We start from the raw sequence: 23,746 nt of genomic DNA on the forward strand, positions 1-23,746 counted from the left end.
CAAATGGTCAATTTTAGGTTTTTTCTGAAACAATTTAAAGTACGGGGTTGTACCTATTGTTTGGTGAAAGAGCCTGTTTTGGAGATAACACGCGGTGAGCATGCTCTCCCCCCAATAAGACATGGGCAAATTAGCATCATCAAGCATGGCAAACATCATATCTTGTAAAGATCTGTTTTTTCGCTCTGCAACGCCATTCTCCTCAGGGGAAAAAACGTTCGTTTTTCTATGCCCAATGCCACGCTTTTGTAACCAATCTTTAAAGGCATTTGACATAAATTCGCCACCTCTGTCCGTCTGAATCCTTTTGAGTTTAATGGACAGAAATCTTTCCACAGATGCCACCCAGCCTTTAAACTTAGTGAACACATCACCCTTATTTTTCATGGGAAAAACCCAAGAATAACGCGTGGCGTCATCCACAATTGTTAGTGAAAAACGCGATCCACCCCTGCTTACAGCAAATGGACCAATTACGTCCATGTGAACCAGCTGTAGCGGTGACTCACTAACTCTGTCACTTCTGGGGTAAGAGACTCTGTGGGTTTTAACCTTTTTACACACATTACAATCAAGGTACTTGTTACAACTCTTTAAATTACCCCCATCAGCCAATTCAGACATTTTTAGTACACTTTTCCAGCAAGCATGCCCCATTTTCCTATGCAATAAGTGCACACAGTTGTCATGTATAGCTTTGTTATTCACTGCAGGCTGAGATTTACTGACTACTGCTGCAACTTGAGATCCTGCTTTAAGCCAAAACAAGCCTCCCTCTGACTTAGCAGTGCCTAAAATCTCACCAGCCTTCTTAATAATGCAACTGTCTCCTTCAAAATACACTTTAAACCCAGCTTTTAGCAAACAATCTACAGACATCAGATTGCTCCTTAATGACGGCACACAAAGTACATTTTGCAGGCATTCACGAAGACAAGGAACAAAAACTGAACCCCCCGAAATCACTTCGGAAGTACTTCCGTCTGCTAGAGCCACCTGGCTGCGCTGTGCTGAGTTCTTGGAAACAAACAATTCATCTGAATTCACGATGTGGCGAGACGCTCCCGAATCGACCACCCAGACCGCTTGTTTCTCATCAGCAATCTTGACCTTGCCGGTCACCAGCTGAGCCGACTGTTTTCGTTTGAAGAAGTTCTTTTTCCGCTGCTGCTGCTGCTGATCTTGTCTCTGCTCCTGCACCGGCAACTGAGACTTGACCAACTCCGGACATTGTCGTTTTAGATGCGCTGAAGACCCACATCGGAAACAACGCCTAACAGCAAACGCTGACTCCTCACCGGTACGCTGCTCTTGCTTCACCTCTGGCACGGCATGAGAACTCCTTCCAAACCGTCCACCTGTAGAAGCCTCTGCAGCCAACGACCTTTCTTGCCTTTCTTGCCTCTTCTGCCATTCTTCAATCAAACGCCCAGTAACGTAACTGACTGATAAATCACGCTCCTGCATGCCTTCTAGAGACAAAACTAAATTATCCCAGCTTTCCGGGAGAGAACTCAAAATAATAGCCACCTTCTCCTGCTGGTCTAACGCACAGTCTCTTTCCTGTAGCGCAACAAACTTTAACTGTAAACTGTGTAGGTGTTCCTGCATTGTAACCCCAGGCTGTAACATTGCCTTGTACAATGCCTTGCGAATGAACAGCTTGGAAACCGCTGTCTCACGCACATGGAGTTATTTAGTGCTTGCCACACACCTCTAGCTGTCTTGATTCCCCTCACATACGGCAACTGGGAATCTTCCAGCCCCAAGACAATTGTGGCCCTTGCTCTTTGGTCTTTATCGAGGTCTTCATCATCAGGCTTCGTAGGAAACTTACTCACCACTTGCCAGAGACGATCCCTCTGCAGCACTGCCTGCATGCGTTCCGACCACAGCAAGTAATTGGAGTCATTCAGACGCTCAAAAGCCATCTGAACTGGTTGTGAGGCCATCTTGAGAGCGATGTCCCTGGAACCCGGAACCAGCTACTCACGACCACCGAGAGAGAAAACAGGAACCACAGCACCCAGCACTCACACGCTGCAGCTGTTGTCCTTGTGTCCGCTGCGTCACCAGCTCACCACGGTCAGGAACCAGCCAGAGAACAACAACTTCTGGAACTACTGGAACCAACGCCGTTGATGCTGACACCACCACAACTCAGGCTGGCAGCACAATGCCCATAACCTCATGGAACTTTGGAGTGTCAGGCATAGCCCTATTGGCTTTAGCCCAAACGTAGCAGAGTTTTCCTGCACAGCGAAGAAGCTAGTTGCGGCAGTAATGACTAGTCAGCTAGACTCAGAATAACTATTTACAGGATTTATTAAAAGGAAAAAAAACCAGCAGAGTTTCTGCATACAAAATAAAAGCAAATAAATCCTATCTTTCTTTCTCTCTCTCATAACCATACACAGCACTTCTAACTCCTAACACACCTCACACCAAACTGTGCTAGCAATCCCTAGATAACAGAGTTGAGTGCTGCTCGTTAACCAATCAGAGTGAGTAGTTTCTAGGTCAAGCAGACCTGGGCTTTCTGCCAAGAGTAAATTGACACCAGCTTGAGTTAATTGGTGAAGCTAGAATCTGCAAGTTTCCCACGAGAACCAATTAACAGAAACTGAAACCGAAACTGAACAGACTTGGTGTGTATTATCAAAGTAGATGAGCTGGAGGCATTTATCTCACTTAGTTTTATTCATTCAGGTATTCAGTGCAGAACCAACCTAGATCAGAAGGCTGGGGAGTGGGAGTGGCTGTCATCCGATTATATCTCCCTCCCTTGCCAGATCAATATTCAGAAATAGAATTTGTACCTGGTTTTCAGTTGCAGATTACGACCTGAGGTATCTGAGGTGGTCTCTGAGGTTTCTAGAGACCCCCACCCCACCCCAGGTGTTGGTGCTGTAGGACCTCAACATCCATGCTGGGGCTCCCTCAGGATGGCCTCTGAGAGGCTATATCTGACAATTATCAGGCTGTCTCTAGCAGCATGGGACTGACTGGGTGGGTCCAGGAGATGGTGAATTCCTCTGAGTGGCCCTTTAAGATATTCAGAAGCTTCCATTAGTGCAGATCATGAGTGTAAGAATGTTGACTGGGCCAGCCACCTGGGGATCACATAATATTAATCATGGAAGATCTTCATTGGCTGCCTCTTTATTCCCAGGATGTATTCATGTTGCTGTTATTGACCTATAAAGCCCTTAATTACTTGGGTCCTAGGTGACTGAAGGAACACTTCTTCCAATGTCAGAAGTGTTCTCCACTTCTTGGAGGTGGCACTGAGATAACAGAGTGTCTTCCCCCTTGATGTATGCCAGATGCAAATTATTGTGACATCCTGGCACCAGGCAAATACCTGTCTTTTTGTCTTTATGGGATAGTAATCTGCTACTAGGTTTTAAGATGTAATTTTAATTTTGTTATTTTTTTAGCTGATCTATTCATTTATTTGAATGTATTGTTGTTAGAGATTTTTGGATGCAAGGCAGGCTAAAAATAAAGACTCATCTCTTCCTTCAGATCTTTGGTGGATGACAGGTTTATATACAGAGCCACCTGATTTATTCTAGGACAGGGATTTCCAAGCTTTGGAGCCATGGGTATATTCACAGATTGCTGTGGGCACCACGCACACCCATGTCTATTGGCTATAACAGAATGCTTCTTTCAAGGCAAATTTCAACAGTGCAAAGGGACTCTGTGGGCACCAGGGAAAGCTTCTGATGGTACATATTATAGGGAGTAGATTAAACTCAATGCAGTTTGTGCTGGTTTAATGCTACATTGAGGAATTGCAGTATAAGTACATTTCTTCTTCTTCCATGGACTGCAAGAAGATCAAACCTATCCATTCTTAAGGAAATCAGCCCTGAGTGCTCACTGGAAGGACAGATCGTGAAGCTGAGGCTCCAATATTTTGGCCACCTCATGAGAAGAGAAGACTCCCTGGAAAAGACCCTGATGTTGGGAAAGATGGAGGGCACAAGGAGAAGGGGATGACAGAGGACGAGATGGTTGGACAGTGTTCTCGAAGCTAGCAGCATGAGTTTGATCAAGCTGTGGGAGGCAGTGGAAGACAGGACTGCCTAGCGTGCTCTGGTCCATGGGGTCACGAAGAGTCGGACACGACTAAACGACTAAACAACAACAACAACATTTCTTTATTTGAATGTGACCCACCCTGAGACCATTTGTGGCCAATGCCTGGATACATTCATACATGCATACATACAATGAGAGAACAACAGGGACTGGACGCATTAGAGCATGTACAGCCATGCACTTCATTGAAACTGTAGAATGGAAGTATGGGTGTGTGTCTTGATAATATTTATTGATAGTTGGCCATATAATATAAATAAGTAAATACATTCCCTTGTCTCTTTTTGAAGCCATCACTCAGAAGGGAAAAAATGGGGGGTGGGAGAGACAGAGAGATAGAAAGAACAGTAAACTATTGGGGGGGGAGTGCTTCAAGAAACAACATTCAAGTCTATGTAGCCACAGCTGGCAGAAGGCCCTTCATTTATTTTTCTTGGCATCTGTCAATGAAATCAAAGTGAGTGAGTTGTGCATGCCACAAAACCACCGTATATCATGTTTAGCAGTAACCTTCAAAACTCAAGTGCTGTTCTGCTGTTTAACATGCCAAGTACAGTATTGCCTTGGTATCTAATAAATATGAGTCCTGCAGACATTTCATCTTCAGCCTACCAGTCTGCATATTTATGCTGCAGTTTTGCATTCTGGGCTTAGGAACACCATTTTTATTTTTTATTTTTTGCTATACGGCAAAATATTCAAATAATGTCTGAAGAATATACTCTGAGCAAAAAGTACAAATTGATACTGTTCTTAGGAAAGGCTTATAAACAGCAGGACTTGCCTCTGCTGAACCAGGCAGAAGGCCAAGGGAGATTGGGATGAATCAGCCCTGACGTAACCCATCATGTGGAAGGGAGGGGGTGGGCAAAACTCTCCCACCACCACCTGAGCACCTTCCTCACCTCCATCATACATGCATGGGCAGAGCGTCTGGATGTCACCTACGCATGTATAGTTCAACACACAGAAGCAAATATCACTGTTAATTTCCTCTGGAAACAGATTGTCCAGAACAGTCCTCTGTGGTGCTCAACTGCATGTAGGTTTTCTCCTAAATATACCCTCATCCTTTGGCAGGTGGGAGGTTGCAATCCACAGCAGAAGGCTGCCATGGGAGCAGGGATGGGGAGGACAGGCTCCTTAATACTTCCCCTGCCAGCAGTTTTCATGTTAAAATTGCCCATTCCAGGTCTAGATTTATTGTGGTTTGGCCTATGAAAGGCTTTGTAAGCTGGGAGAGAATGGGCTCTGCTTTCTGTTCATTGCCACCCATGTACCACAAACAAAAAACCTGAGTGTGTGTAAGGAAGTGGACTAATAAACATTCTTTCGTGGGCTAGAAGCTTTTGTGGACTTAGCTGCAAGGCTGTACTTGAATTACCATAATATAAGAAGTTTATGCAATGGTTACCCCAGTCCAGAACTTTTGTACACTACAGAAAATTAGAAGCCTGCACAGCGACTGTAGGATTGTCTCCAACTGCTGCAGAGAGAGCATAGGTCTTGACTGAAGTATGGAAGGAAAGAGTCAGTCAGTGTCTTCTTCCTTGAGACCCATTTTTTCTCTCAAGAGATCAAAGAATGCGTATTTTTTATGCAAGAGAGAAGAGGCTTGGCTAATTTAACTGACATGGACAATCCTACATCAGTTGCAGTGCTCTCTGCTTATTTCTGCCTCCCAGACAATGTTCAAGCCACACAATTGCAGTTACAATAATAGATTATGAAAAAATAATTGCCTTGCTCCTGCCTCTCTCTCTCTCTCCTCCCCCCTCCTTAGCAAAGTGATTTATAGGAACAGATTGCCCAAAGCATTCTTTAAGCAGCACAATAATACAATGCAGGAGCTATGTGACTAGTACCATTAGGGAATAATCTGACACTATTATGTACCCCGGGAGTAATTATATCAGCTCTTTTAGCAGCCAGATGGAATAATTGATTTCTTTATTACAAAAGGATCAATAAGAGTGCAGAGCCTGCCTATCATTTGCTGCAGCTTTACCTACGGAGAGACAAAGAAAACTGCAATAGATGACAGAAGCGACCAACAGGATCAGAATGCAACGGTGGTGCTGGTTCCCCTTTGCAGTTCCGTCTTCTTGCAATAAATTCAATTTCAGTCACTTGCATTATCCCAATGAAAAAGTTTTGTGGAATTCAATAGGAATTAAATCAATGCAGCTCTACAGCTAGAAGTTTTGCCCACCATCTATAGAATGTAATACAGCAACCTACAGAATTCGAAAGCAGGGAGGCAGCCTTCTGTTTTAAAAAAGCCACATTTCAGTGGAGAAGCTTGCTTGCTTGCTTGTGTAGGTGGAAATGAGTGAAGTGCCCTAGCTGAGGGTCCTTACAGGTCCTCAGAATTAACAGTTATTTGAAGTGTACTACAGTGCATTAAATGCCATTGACAAACACCGTCAGTGAGCTAGTCGATGAGAGGCAAGTACAAGATAGGGCTGCACTGAATATTTGCTCATTTCATTTTTCAAGGCAAATGTACAGCTTTGATGGTGTGTGAAATGTTTCCTGAAAACACAACGCTTGTACCTTCTGTGTGGCAATATCAGCAGCAGCTTTTTTCAGCCACTGGTTCTGTTCTCTGTGGCTGCTTTGGGACTATTTTCTATCCTTTCTCCTTCCAAAGTTGATCCCAAACAATTGGGCACCATTAAATGAGAAGTGTCATAACGATACTGCATTACCCATTTGATTTGGCTCTGTGATTATCCCCTTTTGTTCTCTGCAAAGCTAAGGGGACTTCTCCGTGACCCTTCCCCTCTGCAGGGAGGTGGGACCAATTCAGATAGTCCGCCCCCGACACTTAAAGGATCCAAATGGTTTCCAGAGAGTGGTAGGGGATGCTTTATCCCATGTTGATGGCCTTTCAGCTGATTCCCTGGTGGCCCGCTGGAATGTGGAATTAACCAGGGCTATTGACTGTTTGGCTCCGAAGCGCCCTCTCCGATTGCATGGAGCCAGGACAGCCCCATGGTTTTCCATGGATCTGAGGGCAATGAAACAACTGCTGAGATGGCTAGAGTGCCGGTGGCGGATAACTCATTCTGAAGCTGACTGGACACGAGTTAGAGCTCAATGTTGAGCCTACCAAGTGGCAGTAGCGACGGTGAAGAAGAGTTTCTTCACCGTCTCTATTGCATCTGCAGAAAACAGCAGCAGGAGACTCTTTCAGGTTGTTCGCAGTTTAGCAGAACCACCTGCTCCACCGGGGCCCAGTATGGGCCACATGATCTCCTGCAATGATTTTGCAAAGTTTTTTTTGCAGATAAAGTCGTTCAGATTCAGGAAGAGATAGACTCCACCATGGGAGCTGGGGCGGGAGAGTGCTAGAGTCCTGTCTAGTCAAGTTGCGTGGGATCAATTCCAAACTGTTACCTCCGAGGATGTGGACAGGCTACTTGGACAAGTGAAACCAACCACCTGTCTCCTTGATCCTTGCCCATTCTGGCTTTGCGGGGTGGTGAATGCTTCTCTCCGTGAGGGAGCCTTCCCAGATCCTCTGAAAGAGGCGGTTATCAAGCTGTTTCTTAGAAAACCATCTTTAGATGCAGCCAATATGGCCAACTATCGCCAAATCTCAAGTCCTCCATTCTTGGGCAAGGTGACTGAGCGAGTGGTTGTTGAACAACTCCAAGCACACCTGGACGAGGCGGACTATTTGGATCCCTTCCAGTCAGGATTCAGGCCTCATCATGAGACTGAAACTGCCTTGGTCGCACTGGTCGATGATCTCCGGCGGGCTAGGGACAAAGGTGAGAGCTGTTTCCTAGTTCTGCTGGATTCAGCGACCATAAAATCCTTCTGGACCATCTAGAGGGGCTGGGAGCTATGGGCACTGTTATACAGTGGTTCCGCTCCTTCCTCCTGGGCCGTGTTCAGAAAGTGGTGGTGGGGGATGAGTGTTCAGACCCCTGGGCTCTCACTTGTGGGGTGCCTCAGGGTTCTGTCCTCTCCCCCATGCTTTTCAACAGCTACATGCAGCCACTGGGAGAGATCATCAGGGGGTTTAGCTGGCTGTTCATCACTATGCAGATGATACTCAGCTCTACCTCTCTTTCAAATCAGAACCAGTGAAGGCGGTGAAGGTCCTGTGTGAGTGTCTGGAGGCGGTTGGAGGATGGATGGCGGCTAACAGATTGAGGTTGAATCCTAACAAGACAGAAGTACTGCTTTGGGGGGACAGGAGGTGGGCAGGTGTGGAGGACTCCCTGGTCCTGAATGGGGTAACTGTGCCCCTGAAGGACCAGGTGTGCAGCCTGGGAGTCATTTTGGACTCATAGCTATCCATGGAGGCGCAGGGCAATTCTGTGTCCAGGGCAGCTGTTTATCAGCTCCATCTGGTACGCAGGCTGAGACCCTACCTGCCCACAGACTGACTTGCCAGAGTGGTGCATGCTCTAGTTATCTTTCATTTGGACTACTGTAATGCGCTCTATGTGGGGCTACCTTTGAAGGTGACCCAGAAACTACAACTAATCCTGAATGAGGCAGCTAGACTATTGACTGGGAGTGGCCACCGTGACCACATAACACCAGTCTTGAAAGACCTACATTGGCTCCCAGTACGTTTCCGAGCATAATTCAAAGTGTTGGTGCTGAACTTTAAAGCCCTAAATGGCCTCAGTCCAGTATACCTGAAGGGGCATCTCCACCCCCACTGTTCTGCCCGGACACTGAGGTCCAGTGCTGAGGGCCTTCTGGTGGTTCCCTCACTGCGAGAAGCCAAGTTACAGGGAACCATGTAGAGGGCCTTCTCAGTAATGGCACCCAGTCTGTGGAATGCCCTCCCTCCAGATGTCAAAGAGAAAAACAACTACCAGACTTTTAGAAGACATCTGAGGGCAGCCTTGTTTAGAGAAGCTTTTAATGTTTAATAGATTATTGTATTTTGATATTTTGTTGGAAGCCGCCCAGAGTGACTGAGGAAACCCAGCCAGATGGGCGGGGTATAAATAATAAATTACTACTACTACTACTACTACATTGTATTATGCTGCCTTTGCTCTGAATGGGCAAACACATGCACATCCATTTCCATGTGATCACTAGAAGATTGCTGAAGGGGGGAGCTTATTTGTTGAACCTTTTTGTGAATCAAGTAGCACTCCATGAAGCCTGCAAGTGGTGAATCTTCTTCAGCCCAAGGGCAACATTATCTCATGGGTAAACTTCTGGGAGTGGCCAGAGCCAAAGTGTGTGGTCTTAATGCAGTGGACAGAGTAACAAAGAAGGGCTCATGAGGGGTGTGGTTTGGGGTGTGCTGTGAGGCCTAGAGGGCCACTTCCAGCCCACAAGCAGAAAGTTCCTGACTGCTGGTCTGGATTAAATTTGGAAGGATTGTCTAGTTCTGCTTTTATAAATGGGAATGCTGGCATTCCCCTTCCTGCCTTACTAATATGAAGGGTTGGAGTGTGTTAAAAAGTTTGCCGAGCCATACCTCTGGCCCCTGCCAGCATCTACCCAGGGTTCCCACCAGCCATAAATTTATGTGGATAGCGGAAGAAGGCAAGCATTTGCACACAGACCTCTAGCTACACTATTACATTTCTCCAGTTCCAGGAATCCTGTTTGATCAGCATTTCAGAACACAAGGAAGCTCCCATACATTGAGGTCCATCTACAAACTCTTTGGGACCTCAGACCTCCATGCAGAACACGTGGACAGCAAAGCCAAGAGAAGCCATGCAATTGTTGAGGGCAGGACCAGAGGCTTGTCTTACGTGGTGAGCCATGAAAACACATATTGGAGCATCTGTCTATGCAGGTAACTTTATTCAGCCATAAACTGACTCTTTCCACTGAAGTTGACCACTGCACTGTCCTGCACAGGAAAGACTATAAAAGTGCTTTCTGTTTGAGTTAGCTGCCAGAGATGATCTGTCGGCAGCCATAAGAATTGAACTGTGATGTGGGAATTTAAGTAAAGGAGCATGTCAGAGACCTGGGCCAAGAAACAAGCAGGAATCAGAATGGAGGAGCAAGCAGAAGTCAGATCAGTGAACAAGCAGAAACCAGCACAAAAGGCAAAGGCAGATGTTGAAGCAAGAGCCAGTGCCAAAGAACAGTTCACAAGTGTTCTGTTTCAGGAAACAGCCTCAGCCAGATGGGTTCGTAGCCAAGCATGGGGCTGCGGGCATGAGTACAGATTCCAGCAAGCAAAGTAAAACAAAATCAATCACGATCCAAGTTCAAGTAATAACAATAACAATAACAATTTTATTATTTATAGCTCACCCATCTGGCTGGGTTTCCCCAGCCACTCTGGGCGGCACCCAACAGAACACTAAAAACAGAATAAAATTTCAAACATTAAAAACTTCCCTAAACAGGGCTGCCTTCAGATGTCTTCTAAAAGTCAGGTAGTTGTTGATTTCCTTGACATCTGATGGGAGGGCATTCCACAGGGAGGGCGCCACTACTGAGAAGGTCCTCTGCCTGGTTCCCTGTAACCTCACTTCTCACAGTGAGGGAGCTGCAAGAAGGCCCTCGGAGCTGGACCTCAATGTCTGGGCTGAATGATGGGGTGGAGATGCTCCTTCAGGTTATGTTATGATAAAGCAAGGTAATGTTCAGGTTCTAATAAGATGAAGTCAAGCAGAAGCAGGTAGTCCCAAGGATAGCTCCACATGGAGCTCTCATAGTCGGCAATATTCAGCAGTGTACCACAATAAGCTGAATTGCCATATTCAGTAATAAGTAAACCCAGACTGAGACTTAGAGCGAGCTACAGCTCCATCTCAACAGCAACCTCTGTTTCTAGTAAGTTAATCCTTTTTTATTTCAAGGGGCCTTGCCCATCAACTTTTACAGTACAGGGGAGATTGTGGTTCTGCTGGTGTTTTTTAATTGGAGTCTTCAGAATCTAACAACATAATCTCTTCAGGATGGAAAACTGTTGGCAAAATGGGCTTCGGAGACATCCTCTGAATCTACCTCCACATCCTGCAAAGATGAGAAATTGGACCCAGAAGAACTTAACAGCAAAGCCAGAAGGCAGAACTGAAGATCAAGGAAAGGGATGTGTCAGAGCTAAGAATATCTTGTTACTCAGGAAAGCCTTTTTACAGTCCTTCCTGTCCAGCAGCAGCTGATTGGCTACTTAACTGTTTTGGTACCTCAATTTTGCACCAAATTGGTGACAACAGAAATTCCTTATGTGCCCATGGGAGGCTTGTCAAAAGAAATACTGTAGGACTGCCATCATACTGCTCTTATCATATTGTCAAATTACTTTGTTATGCTTTATGGAAAGTGATCTACTGTATAAATGAAATAAACAAATTATTAAATAGGATTCAAAATCAAGATACCTTTACTAGATCAAAACTGCTGGTGAGAAAACCTCTTGGAAGAAGAATTTATGCTCCACAACAGAAATGTTTCGGGAATAATGATATCATATGAAACATTTTAGAACTTATCTTTGAGACTTTTCTCCTACAGTCTACCCTAGATTCACAGTTATTGGAGTCTTCAGAAAAAGGTTGCAATCGTGTACACACTTAGGAGAAAGAGCATATGAAGATCACTGCTGGATCAGGTCCACCTGGCCTAACAACCTGTGCTCACAGTGGCCAACCATATGCCTATAGGAAGAATGCCAGCAAGACCCAAACACAAGAGTACTCTACTCTCCTCTAGTTTACAGCCACTTGTATTTATGTTGCACCCAACAGTGGATCTAGAACATAACTACCATAGTAGAGAATTGATCGCCTTATCCTCTATGAATTTGTCTAATCCTCTTTATAGCTTTCCAAGCTGGTAGCCATCCCTGCATCTGGTGGGAGAAAATGCCATAGTTTAACTGGGTTTTGTGAAGAAATATTTTCTTTTGTCCGTCTGGAACCTTCCAACATTCTGCTTCATTGGATCACCCTGGGTTCTAGTATTTTGAAAGAAGGAGTACTCAAATAATGCTTACTTTTCAGGAGACCTGGCTAGACAGACATGGATAGTGTAAATGTCATGTCCAGCTGGTCTCATGTCAAAATGACCCTCTGAAAAACACTGAACCCATTTGTCCTGGTTTTCTTTTTTTAAAGTGCCCAGTGTTTCTGGTGTCCCCCACAGCTCACGACAAATCTAATTGGATGGAGCCAATCAGTTGTAGAGTACAATCATGACTGTAACATTTTCAGGCATTTCAGAAACATGTATATTAATGACAGAGGCAAGAAGAGCACCCTCTTCTGTGTCCTGCTGTCTCCACACATGCAGATTATTTTATCAGTTGTGTGAGAGCAGCAAGCTGGATGTTTTTCTTCTTAAAGTGCCCATTGACACAGCAAGGAGCACAGTTTCTCTTATATGGTCTTAATACAGGCTCCTGCTTTGCCGCATTACAGTTTAATCCCCCCTCCACAAGGTGCAAGCAAAAATCTTTGCTTGGCTGGCTTAACCCCAATCAAAGAGTAGTGCCTGACAGCTCTTGCTTTTTCTTCCTCCTGTAAATGGACATGAACTGTGAAGACCTTATCAGATATTAATACATGTTATTCGGGCTAACGGGGGAGAAAAAGACACTTGCTGACACAATGAGCAACTTGAGATATGAGAAAATCCGACCTGAAATTAATTTATCGCCATACTGCCTTTCAAGTGCATTAATTTCAGTGAAACACATTTTCTGCTTCCATTATGGAACCTGATTGTCAGAGGTGTCAAGTAGCCACCTCTTCCCTTTAGAAATTAGTGGGATTTGAGAATGTTCATCTCTTCTGGTAACCAGACTCATGCGCGGATGAAAATAGACTAACGCTACCCCAAAGCCTCATGTTCTCAGTTCAGGTTTCAGTGCAAGTACCTGAAACCCTTTTATTTTCTCTTTCTGCTACAGAGGGAACTGGCTTGTATTCATAAGTCTGGATCTTACAGGGTCAAAGAACACTGATAGCAAGAAATGAGTCCAACCTGCCAGGACAGGTGAGAAGTAGGCAATTAGATATTTGAACTGTTGTCTAGGTTAGGGATGCTAAATCTGGCCATGGGACGGGATGGAACACACAGCCGCAGGCTGGAGACGAGCCAGCTTTCATGTACCCAGAGTAAGCAGGAGAAGGATTAAGAGCCTTGGCAACATATTCTCTACATCAGCCTTCACCAACCTGGTGCCCTCCGGATGTTATGGACTACAATTCCCATCTGTCACAATGGAGGGCACCAGGTTGGCAAAGGATTTTATACAAATGGTTCTAGGACAAGGACAAGTAAAGTTCATTGAGGCAAAATTTTGTAAGCCAGCAGTGGGGAATCTTTGCAGGCCAAGAGCTGCATTACCCTAGTGGAAATATTTTGGGAGCCACATTTCATTAGTGAGCAGGCCCAGACACACAGACAACCACACACCCTCACCACAGAGCACCACACATCCACAGAATCACACCCACAATGCTGTCTGCCTCTGATCCTTGCTCATTTTATCTGTGCAAATCAGCCGAGGGGGGAATGATAAGTGAAAACAGTCAAAAAGTTGTTTTATTTATCCAAAACTGTTGACATGGGTTATTTCCCCTCTAAACATCTTGAATCCTGAGAGAACACAGCTTGCTTTTCAGTCACCCGGCAAGCAGAAAGGATCCTTTATTTTGCTAACTTAATTAGTAGTGATAAGCCATCCTTGATCCACGGCAATAATGCTACCTGTGATTGCAATTTGTTTTAATTTGACATACAGTGGTACCTCAGGTTACAAACACCTCGGGTTACGAACACTTGAGGTTACAGACTCTGCTAACCTCAGGTTAAGAACTTTACCTCAGGATGAGAACAGAAATTGTGCGGTGGCAGCAGGAGGCCCCATTAGCTAAAATAGTACCTCAGGTTAAGAATGGACCTCTGGAACGAATTAAGTTTGTAACCAGAGGTACCACTGTATACACTAATGGGGTCTGAACTGGAGCTGACTGACCAGGAACAAGATAATGGGGTGATAGTAGATAGTCCTAAGAAGACATGTTTCAGTTGTTTCAGTTGTCAAGATCTTTCTAAAAATGTTGCATGAGCATGGCTCTAGACGTGGCCACAATGTTCCAGAGATGACCTGACCATACATTAAAATAATAGCACAGGCATGGGCTACAGTTCTTTGGATATCAGCCCTTCCCTCAGCTATGTAAAAGTTTGTTTCATTGGAGATACATCTCCAGAACATTTAAAGAAATCAAAAAACCTAATGTACACTGATGTCTCAGCTGCTCATTTCCATAGTCACATTAAGAATTCTCTTTGAAGGCTGCCCATTCTCTATTAAATTATTTATAGTTTCTCATGGACACTGTATCCCAAAGACCAAAGTATTTTCACACAGAGGCAGCACTTCACATGAAGGGGGCTTTATGCAAGGGGAACAGCCCCAATCAATCAAAATTTATACTCCAGAAAAAAGGCAGCAAAATCCTCATTATGCATGCTAGAAGGCCATTCATTTTTCTGTCCTGTAAATAACTGTGGGGACGGATAATGGACACTTGACACCTGCTTAGATCATCAGCTGGTGTAGTCAAAGGGATAGTCATTTATCTGCCAGATTTAACATCCATGCAAAGCAGTGTTCAACTTTAATAAGTGGTTGAGGAGAAGAGAGTGATACCCCCTCCCCACTGTGGCAACCAATCATTCGTTTCAGTGAAATCCCAACTCACGGAAGGCAAAAGGGGATTCTCTTCATGCAGCTGGGCATTTGAATCCCATAATACTAAAGGCCTTGAGAACCACCTTCTGGATTGCAGACTACAACCTCTGAGTTGGACATTGGAAACACTGATATTGGTCAACAGTGTTTCCAATGTTCAACTCGGAGGTTGTAGTCTGTAGTCCAGAGTTAAGATTTAATGCAGTGGCAAGTGCAGAAAGAAGCTTGCTAGCAAACCAAGCAAACATTTGTGGACTGATCTGCCTCCTTGCACTGGTCCTGGCCAAAGTTGGCACTTTCCACCACCACTGCTCCATTTAGCACTACTCACAAGTGGGCAAGTGAGAGTATTTTTTGGGGTGGGGAGCTCACCACTGAGCAGGCAAAATTTCTGTTTTGGAAAACTGGTCTGTTTTCTTTACCTTTGACATCTGCATTTTCAAAATGTGGGAAAGATCCAGGAAAACAAGATGGGCTTGATGGGTCTTATGATTCAGGATGTTGGCCTAAGTGGTGTCAATGGAAGCTTCAGCTCTGGGGCTGATAGCAGCTGGGGGGAGGTGTGTGGAACAATGTTCATCAGGACTGCCGTGGGGAAGGGTAGAAATCTGCCTCCCACTACACTACAGGTGGAGAACTGGATCTCAGCAGCAGGACAGATGGTTATCTACCCCACCAATTGTTGGCCATGTTTGACAGGTAGGCAGCTCAATCAACTGACATCACAATGCCTCCCCCCCTTTTTTTAATTATCTGCAGGGATCTTGAGAAGCCCTTTTCAAAGAACTACCTTGAGCTGATTGTCAGATCTTCAGAAGCCCCTTTCAATGTGCTGGGTAAGATAGTCTAAACTGTGGTCCTATTCCTGATAGAAACACCAGCTCCTGGTACTTTTTTTTTGTTTTAAAAAAACATGCACACAACTCCATATGATATGTTTAGCATCAGGCATAGATTTCCCCTCTGAATTCAGTTTCTACTACTTTGTTTGGAGTACCTGGTGTCCTTGTTTAGTGACACACACACACCCTCCAATCAGTTAATCAGCTGTGTCTTCCCATACAAGAATAAGCCAGCATGGCTTACTGCTATAATCATTATCTCTGCAGCCTGCCATGTTAAACAAAACAAAAATATATGATGACTGGTTTGAATTATTGTTCGCAGTGTGTATTCTGCAGCCATGAAGGTAAACTTGGTAATCAGAACACCAGGAATTTATATTGAACATATATTCAAATTGAATTCTAAATTGAACAAAAAACATTACTTTAAAAGCATCCAGAATGAGTTTGCTCAACTGTGCCCCTGCTGTTTTGCTGCTAACCACAATCTAAGAGAACACACAGAGAGTCTGACAAATTGAGACATCACTGGCAATTAATCTTAATTACACAACTGGAAGGGGATATTTCGGCTGGCCAGAGCCCAGAAACAGCAAAACGCTTTCACTTGAGAGAAAACCTGAGCATTCTTCTTGATACATACAACCTAATACTATTTTAAAAAAAATGCTGGCAGAAATAAAACTCCTCATTGATTAGGAGCCCATCGGGGGGCTGAATTAATGTTTTTCTACATGAACTAGATTGACAGATGAGTTTCTGATTTCTTTACATTTCAGAACAGATATGGTTCAGTAGAACATATCCTTAGAAAAAGGCAGCTAATTTCCCTGGAAAAGAACCTGATGTTGGGAAAGATTGAGGGCACAAGGAGAAGGGGATGACAGAGGACGAGATGGCTGGACAGTGTTCTCGAAGCTACCAGCATGAGTTAACCAAACTGCGGGAGGCAGTGGAAGACAGGAGTGCCTGGCGTGCTCTGGTCCATGGGGTCACAAAGAGTCGGACACGACTAAACAACAACAATTTCCCAGATCTTGGAGTAAGATTTGTGTAAAAGGACATAGTCAGACATCAAGGTAGAGCTACAGTTTGCACCCAAACCTTTCACTGGGGGATAACATGGATATCAGGATATTGACAAGGTTTGCTACACTCCATTCAAGACAATATTCCTTTCCCTTTTAAGAGATTGCAAATGAGCCAGTATTCATCAGATGTAGCTTTTACCATCACTGCATCAGTATGATGAGGAAAACTGTCCTTACGGGGTTTGTTTTTCCCTGCAGAGCACTTAAAAGAAAAATTAAGCCCTGTCCCAGATGGATAGACTTTGCCAATGCTATTTACTACTACCTTTTAAAGATATCAGACTATTAAGTAGTAAGAGGTGAAAGACCACCTGTGTCTCTCAGGGCCAATCTGCATATTGTACTAACAGGACATAAACTCCAGGCACTGTGCCAACAGAGGACACTGTACAGACAGTTTTGGACTGCACACTTAAGCTCCCCTTTGGTCTTACAGCTGTACTTTCTCTCCAGTCAGTTACTATCCAGGGACCAGGAAAGGAGGAGAGCTTCCTTTATTGGGTTATCCAGCCTGATGCTAAAGCAAAACTTTTCATAAGGAGTGGGATAAAATGCAGCCCCCTTAGTTTGGTTCTCCTTTAGTTTGTTTGTTTCGTTTAAACACATGAATCACAGAATTGTAGAGTTGGAAGGAACCACAAGGATCATCTAGTCCAAGTCCCTGTATTGCAGGAACCTTTTGCCCCATATGGAACTCGAACCCACAACCCCAAGATTAAGAGGCTCTTTGTTTACATAGTTTGCACACTTCCATAGATATATGTATGTCTTCTTGGACCTATGCGAAATGCTGTAGCTCTGTACTGAAGCATCAGCTTTGCATACAGAAGCCCCCAGGTCCAATCCAATTGGGACCTCTCAAGTGGAACTAATCCTAGCGAGGATTGTATCTGGTGCTGAATACAAGCTGCATTTGCAAAGGAACAAATCAGGAGTGTGTTTTAAGGCCCCCAATAGTTCCTTTCCAACTGCATCTTTTCCTTCTCCATGCCTGACATAATAGATAATGTCAGGTTTGGGTTAGGTGGGCATGGCTTGGCAAAAACAGCATCACAGGCCAAATTATGACCCTGGCCAGGCCTAGTTGGATGTGCAGCCCATATTTTTCCCACAGCTGCTATACAGGACTCAACCATGATACCTCCCAATGGAGATGGGTGAGTCTAGGAGAGATTTAAAACTTTTCTCATGGAATGTCAGTGGGATGGGTGAGCCCATCAAACACCAAAAGATGGCAGACCACATCAGGCAGCACTTCCTGAATGTAATTTGTTGACAAGAGACACATCGTGCAAACTGCTGTGATTGATTTCTAAAATGTGGGACAAATCCTGGCTAAATCCATCTCTTGGGATGGCATAGGGGAAATGATTTTAGATATCACTCTCCCAGTACAATGTAAAAAAGATTCCCCGTGAGATATGAGGCTGCTTCGCCTCAACACCTCTAGTTGTTGGGTTTTAGTTTTTGCTGTTTTGATTGTGTTTGTGTATGCTGCAACCCACCCTGGGGACCTCTGCTGAAGGGGGGTAAGAAATGCAATAAATAATCATAATACTTCTCAGCATCACCTAGTAGGGCTAGGAAATAATCCCACCTGTAGTCAGTATATGCAATACTGAGCTAGATGGATCAATGGTCTCACTCAGAGTAGGGCAGCTTCCTGTAACCTCATGGAGCAAATGCATGAGGAAGAGGTGGGATCACGTCTTTCCTTCAGCAACACTGCATCCCAGTGGCCCAGCCCTGACCTCCATGCACATAGCTGAAGGTCTGAAAGGAGGCCTTATTTATGGAAAGCATTATGAATCAGCTTTCTGCCTTCAAAGGTGCCAAGGTAACATGCAATAAGGAAAACAGTACAACAATAAAAAGCATTTTATAAAAAGGAACAAAATCAGACAGCAGAATTTTAAAAACCATCAAAACCAAATGAAACAAAACAGCTCATCTAGCACTAGGCAAAGATGGAGCCAAACTGGCCTTCCTAAGAAGAGAGTTTCACACTCAGGATGCTTCTGTAGAGAAGGCCTTGCCCCAGGTACTCACCAACCTAGCCTCTCTTGGTTGTACATACAAATCAGACCTCTGGTGAAGATGAAAAAAATTGTGCAGGCTCACATGGGAGGAGCTCTTTCAGATAGTTTGGCTCCAAATCATCTAGGGCTTTATCAGTAAGAACCAGACCTTGAATTGTGGTCAGCAACAAATTGGAAGCCAATGCAGTTGAAACAAGACCAGTTTGACAATTTTCACACTGGTTGCTATTTCTAAATACTCGTCCACAGCAGTCCTCACTCTTTAAGCTTTATGCATGCAAGTGCTTCATGTGATCTAAATACCTTGCACAAACATGGTTCCCACAGACACCCAGCTTACATATGTGGGCAGCATATCCCATGAACACACCCAGCTTACATATATATATGGGCAGCAGAAAGGGGCAGTGGGAACCACACTGATATCGATAGAACCCAAAGTGCATTCACATCTTCTGGAGTGGAGGGTGAGCCTGTGTTGTGGCTGGTGGAAGGAGGTTTCCCTAGGACTCCTGACTGAGACACCAACCCAGACAACACTGGAAATACTGGGCTGTCCATCATGAAAGGAGACACCTGGGCAGGTTAATTCAAATCAATGTACTATATCACTTACACAATTGCTGAAGACAGCACAAACACTTGAATGGCAAACTGCAACATTTGTACATTTCTCGTGCTATTGTTTGATGATTAAGATTTCAGACAGGAAAGCAACCAGCAGAACAATGTGAAAGAATTACCACTGCTAATCAGAAATAATCAAAATATAGGCATGGATAAAAAGGAAAGTGAATTATCTGAAAGTAGGATTGGATATAAAGAGTGGGTGGTGGGAGTAAGTATGAGCGCACTGAAAGATATTAAGAACAGCTGGCATAATCATAAAAGCCCAATTTGAACTACAACTGACAGAATGGAAGTTACTTTATTGTTGCAGCAGCATTCCTTCTCCCACTTAATCCATCTAAGCTGAAGCATTTGCACAATGAAAGGTGGAGCTAGGAAACAGTCTACAGATGCCCCCACTCCTACAGATTCCAATTCTTAATTCGTTAAAAAAACACCCTAATCCTCTTAAAGCTAAATTCAAGTGTTATGCATATTAAAATATTATATAGTATTTATGTTGGACCTACCCGTGCTTTTCTCTGCTCGGTATCAATGGGATTTTGTTGTGGCTTTCATCAGCATGGATAACCTGAGCTACATACTCCCCACTTTGCTGGAAGTATCTGTAGACAGCCACTTGCACAGTGCAGTCTTCACTTGCGCTTTTCAGCCAAGGGCTCAAAATGAGGAAGTTCGTGCTTTCTGATGTACTGAGGTATAGGAACGAACCTGCAATGAAAGAGAAGAGAAGAAGCTGATTACCCTCCCCAAAAGTGTAAATGATAACAAGGATTGTTGTACAAACTAGGGCTAGCAGCTTCCTTTACCTTGAAAAACAACTGTTCATTCTAGAGTCAGTCTGGCGTTATTGGATTGTTCATCTAAAATGCCACTAAAGTTCTAAAGTTTGGCAATCTGCCCACAAAACCTGAATCCACATTCCAGGCTCTGAAATGGAGCCAAGAAGAGCTACTGGGTCTTGGCATGTATGAGGAAAGCTGATGGTGCCATAAACCCAAATCAGTAAGAAATCTCAGTGCCAAGACATGCCCAGGGGGCTCAGGCACAGAATACCTGGCATATACTTGGAAAGGCATTTCTGGAACCATAGCCAGATTCTCATTAGTCCTCCTGATTGTAACAAGGAATATACCAAGGTTGTAGCTATTGTCAAATTATCTTTCTTTTCTTTTCTTTTCTTTTTTCGTTGGTCCTGGAACTGACCCTAGGAATTCGGAGTCATGTGTTTACTTAAACATTTGCCTTACTTGCTGATTGAGAAATGTGAACAACCCTAACCCATGTCTACTCAGAAGGTACTCCTATTGAATCCATTGGGATTTATTACCAGGTTAGTGGGATTAGGATTGCAGCCCTAGTTTCCATTAGAAGATCAGTGGAGGATTGTGTAGTATTTTGGTTTGTTTAAAAACATGTAAGTTCAGCAGACAGCTTAAACATTCTAATAGACAGGAAGATTTGCTGCCTCACATCAGTTCTCCAAATGCAGTCAGTCTCCAAGATGCTAACACAGCCCTAATAAGGTTGCCATATTTTGAAGAGCAAAAAAGGGGACACATATGCTGACTTCTACTTTTAACTAGGGATCACTATGACGACTCTACCCATGAAAAAGGGGACATGTCCTGGAAGAAGAAGAAGAAGAGGAGGAGGAGGAGTTTGTATTTGATATCTCGCTTTATCACTACCCTAAGGAGTCTCAAAGCGGCTAACATTCTCCTTTCCCTTCCTCCCCCACAACAAACACTCTGTGAGGGGAGTGGGGCTGAGAGATTTCAAAGAAGTGTGACTGGCCCAAAGTCACCCAGCAACTGCATGTGGAGGAGCGGAGACGTGAACCCGGTTCCCCAGATTATGAGTCTACCACTCTTAACCACTACACCACACTGGACAAATGGCAACCCTACAACTCACTTCCCTTCCTTTTTCTCCGTATCTACCGGTAACTCAAACTGCAGTCTCTCTGTCTCTCTGGTTTGTTTCATACACACTTTGCTTAGCTCATCCATACCTAGTGAGGGAACCCCCATCCCTCAAACCCAGCTTTGAGAATACATAGGCTGTGTACCAGCTTAAAATGCAGAGAATTTCTTCTTTTTCACAGCACAGTATTTCAAATGGCATTTGCACATTAGCATGGCTTGATTTGTACGAAAGTCCCCTGCTGTATGACCACCCCAGTGGGCAGAGACCAGACGGGCAGTTCCCAATTCGGAATGAAGCTGTTTGGGGGCAGGGAAAATGCATCAAAACACAGTATTTCACAAGAAACTACAGGCTGAGAATTGTGACTAGTTGTGTGTACATGGCTTCCCAAACAGTAATAGGTGTGTGCAGCACATATCGTTAGGATGTGCACCCAGGGATTTTTATTCATTAGTTATTTCAATGAAGAATGGGGGGTGGGGCAACAAGACAAACAAATAAGGACAATGAAGAGGCAAAAATCTAGCAAAACAACCCCAACAAGAGTGGTCAAGAAGCCAAAAGAGGGAATTTTTCTTGCAGAGAAAAGGGCCCATGCCAAGCTGACTAGAGGCAGAGCTGCTTGTTTTTTGTTACTCATTTTGGAAAATGTTGTCTGTCAATGACAAGGCAGCCCTAATTTGCAGTAAAAGGCATTTTATCTGCTATAGACATTTAAATATATATATCCTGGGACCTTTAGCATACATATGACATCCAAGGAAGAAGTGGTGGTGGTTTCATACCAAAGTGACAAACTGTGTTGTGGGGCAGTTTGACAAGGTTATTAAAGCTGTAATCTATACATTGCCCAGAAGTAAGTATTACTGAATTAAATATTGCTAACTTCTGAGAAGACATTATATGTGCTGCAAAAGTGTTGCATACTATATGGACAGCCCCAGAGAGAAAAATACAATATTAACGCTAATAGAAGAAAAGAAGGAATTTTACTATTATCCACAAACACAGAGTCTAACATTTCTACAATATTTGGTTCAGGATGAGTGCTTAATGTAATTTCATTACTACAGCAGTTTGTTCTGACATTGTTATTTTACATGCACCTAATCCATATTAAAGAGTTTTGTCATTATCTGGTACATCAGTTCTCTTGGAACTGACTTATTCAAATAAGGTGGCAGAGATTTATCTGAAGGATAGAAATAAATTTAAAAAAATATTTATATATATTTCAAGTTGTGTTTAAGTTCAACATTTTAGTCCTCTATATATTAAAAAAACAAAGCTGTGTGTGACACAAAACAAACAAAAGATATATACTTACTAATCAAATATATAGAAGGAATATAACTACTTCAACCATTCTATAAACTGCCTGCTTGTAGTGAGTATACCAGATGCATCTTGGGATGAAATAAGCTCTTGCCTATAAAAACTCATGCCACAATACAGTTGTTAATTGAGGGACCATGCTGCTTTAAGTTCTAGAAAATACTAGAAGGCAAACACCACAAAGAGACTGCATGAATGTTACTTAAGGCAAGGATAGGGAACTTTGGGCTTTCAAGATGTTGATGGACTCCAACTCCAGACAACCCAAGCCAGCATGGCCAATGACCTGAGGTTTTGGGAGCGGTATTCCAAAACCACATGATGGTTTGCCTGCTTTCTTTGCCAGCCCATGCCCTAGGAACTCTGTCTGCCTGCAGCCATTCAGAGGAGGCTCTTGGCAGCTTCCCCTGTCATGGTCATGGAGCACTCAAACAGGACTCTGTATCATGCATTGAAGATTACATTAGTTTCCCCAGTATCATTGAGAAAGGTTTGGCTTCTTGGACTATGGCCTCTGCTCCTTTGAGGAAGGACTTCTGGCGAAGGATGGGTAGTAGCTCATAGCGGCTGGAAAGAATAAGTTTGCTAAGAGTTGCATGAACCTGATCAGGAGAGCTTTAAACGAAATCCTGAGGGGAAGGGAGACAAGATTACAAAAGACAGGAGAACACCCAGTACTGGGGATAATAGCTTCAACTGATGTACAGGAAACTAAGGTGGTGCTTCAGAAACTGCCAAAGGGCAGGAAACTACAAGAAGGAAGCAGCTAGAGAAAATGACTCATGATTTCAGTTGTCTCTATAATAATGCACAGCCTATAGGAAACAAGCAAGACGAACTTAAGCTCTTGATACAGGATGACAAATATGACCTGAAAGGCATTGCCGAAACCTGGTAGGATGAGACTCATGATAGGAATGTAAAAATTGAGAGTCATAACCTATTCTAAAGAAGAAGAGGAGGAGGAGGAGGAGGAGGAGCAGGAGGAGGAGGAGGAGGAGGAGGAGTTTGGATTTGATATCCTGCTTTATCACTACCCTAAGGAGTCTCAAAGTGGCTAACAACCTCCAGGAATAGACCAAACAGGAAGGAAGGAGTAGGAGCATT

At 43.9% G+C, this 23,746-nt stretch overlaps 1 protein-coding gene across 1 annotated transcript in view; it reads right to left on the reverse strand.

Annotated features, from left to right (window-relative positions):
- Nucleotides 1-23,746, reverse strand: part of ALK (ALK receptor tyrosine kinase) — a 600,993-nt gene that overhangs the window by 329,774 nt on the left and 247,473 nt on the right. Inside the window, exon 4 of the mRNA XM_081186349.1 lies at nt 19,885-20,086. Within this exon, the coding sequence (XP_081042475.1) occupies nt 19,885-20,086 (202 nt within the window). The remainder of the gene's footprint in view (nt 1-19,884; nt 20,087-23,746) is intronic.

Source organism: Podarcis bocagei (assembly GCF_964188305.1).
Source record: "Podarcis bocagei genome assembly, chromosome: 3".
NCBI lineage: Eukaryota > Metazoa > Chordata > Lepidosauria > Squamata > Lacertidae > Podarcis > Podarcis bocagei.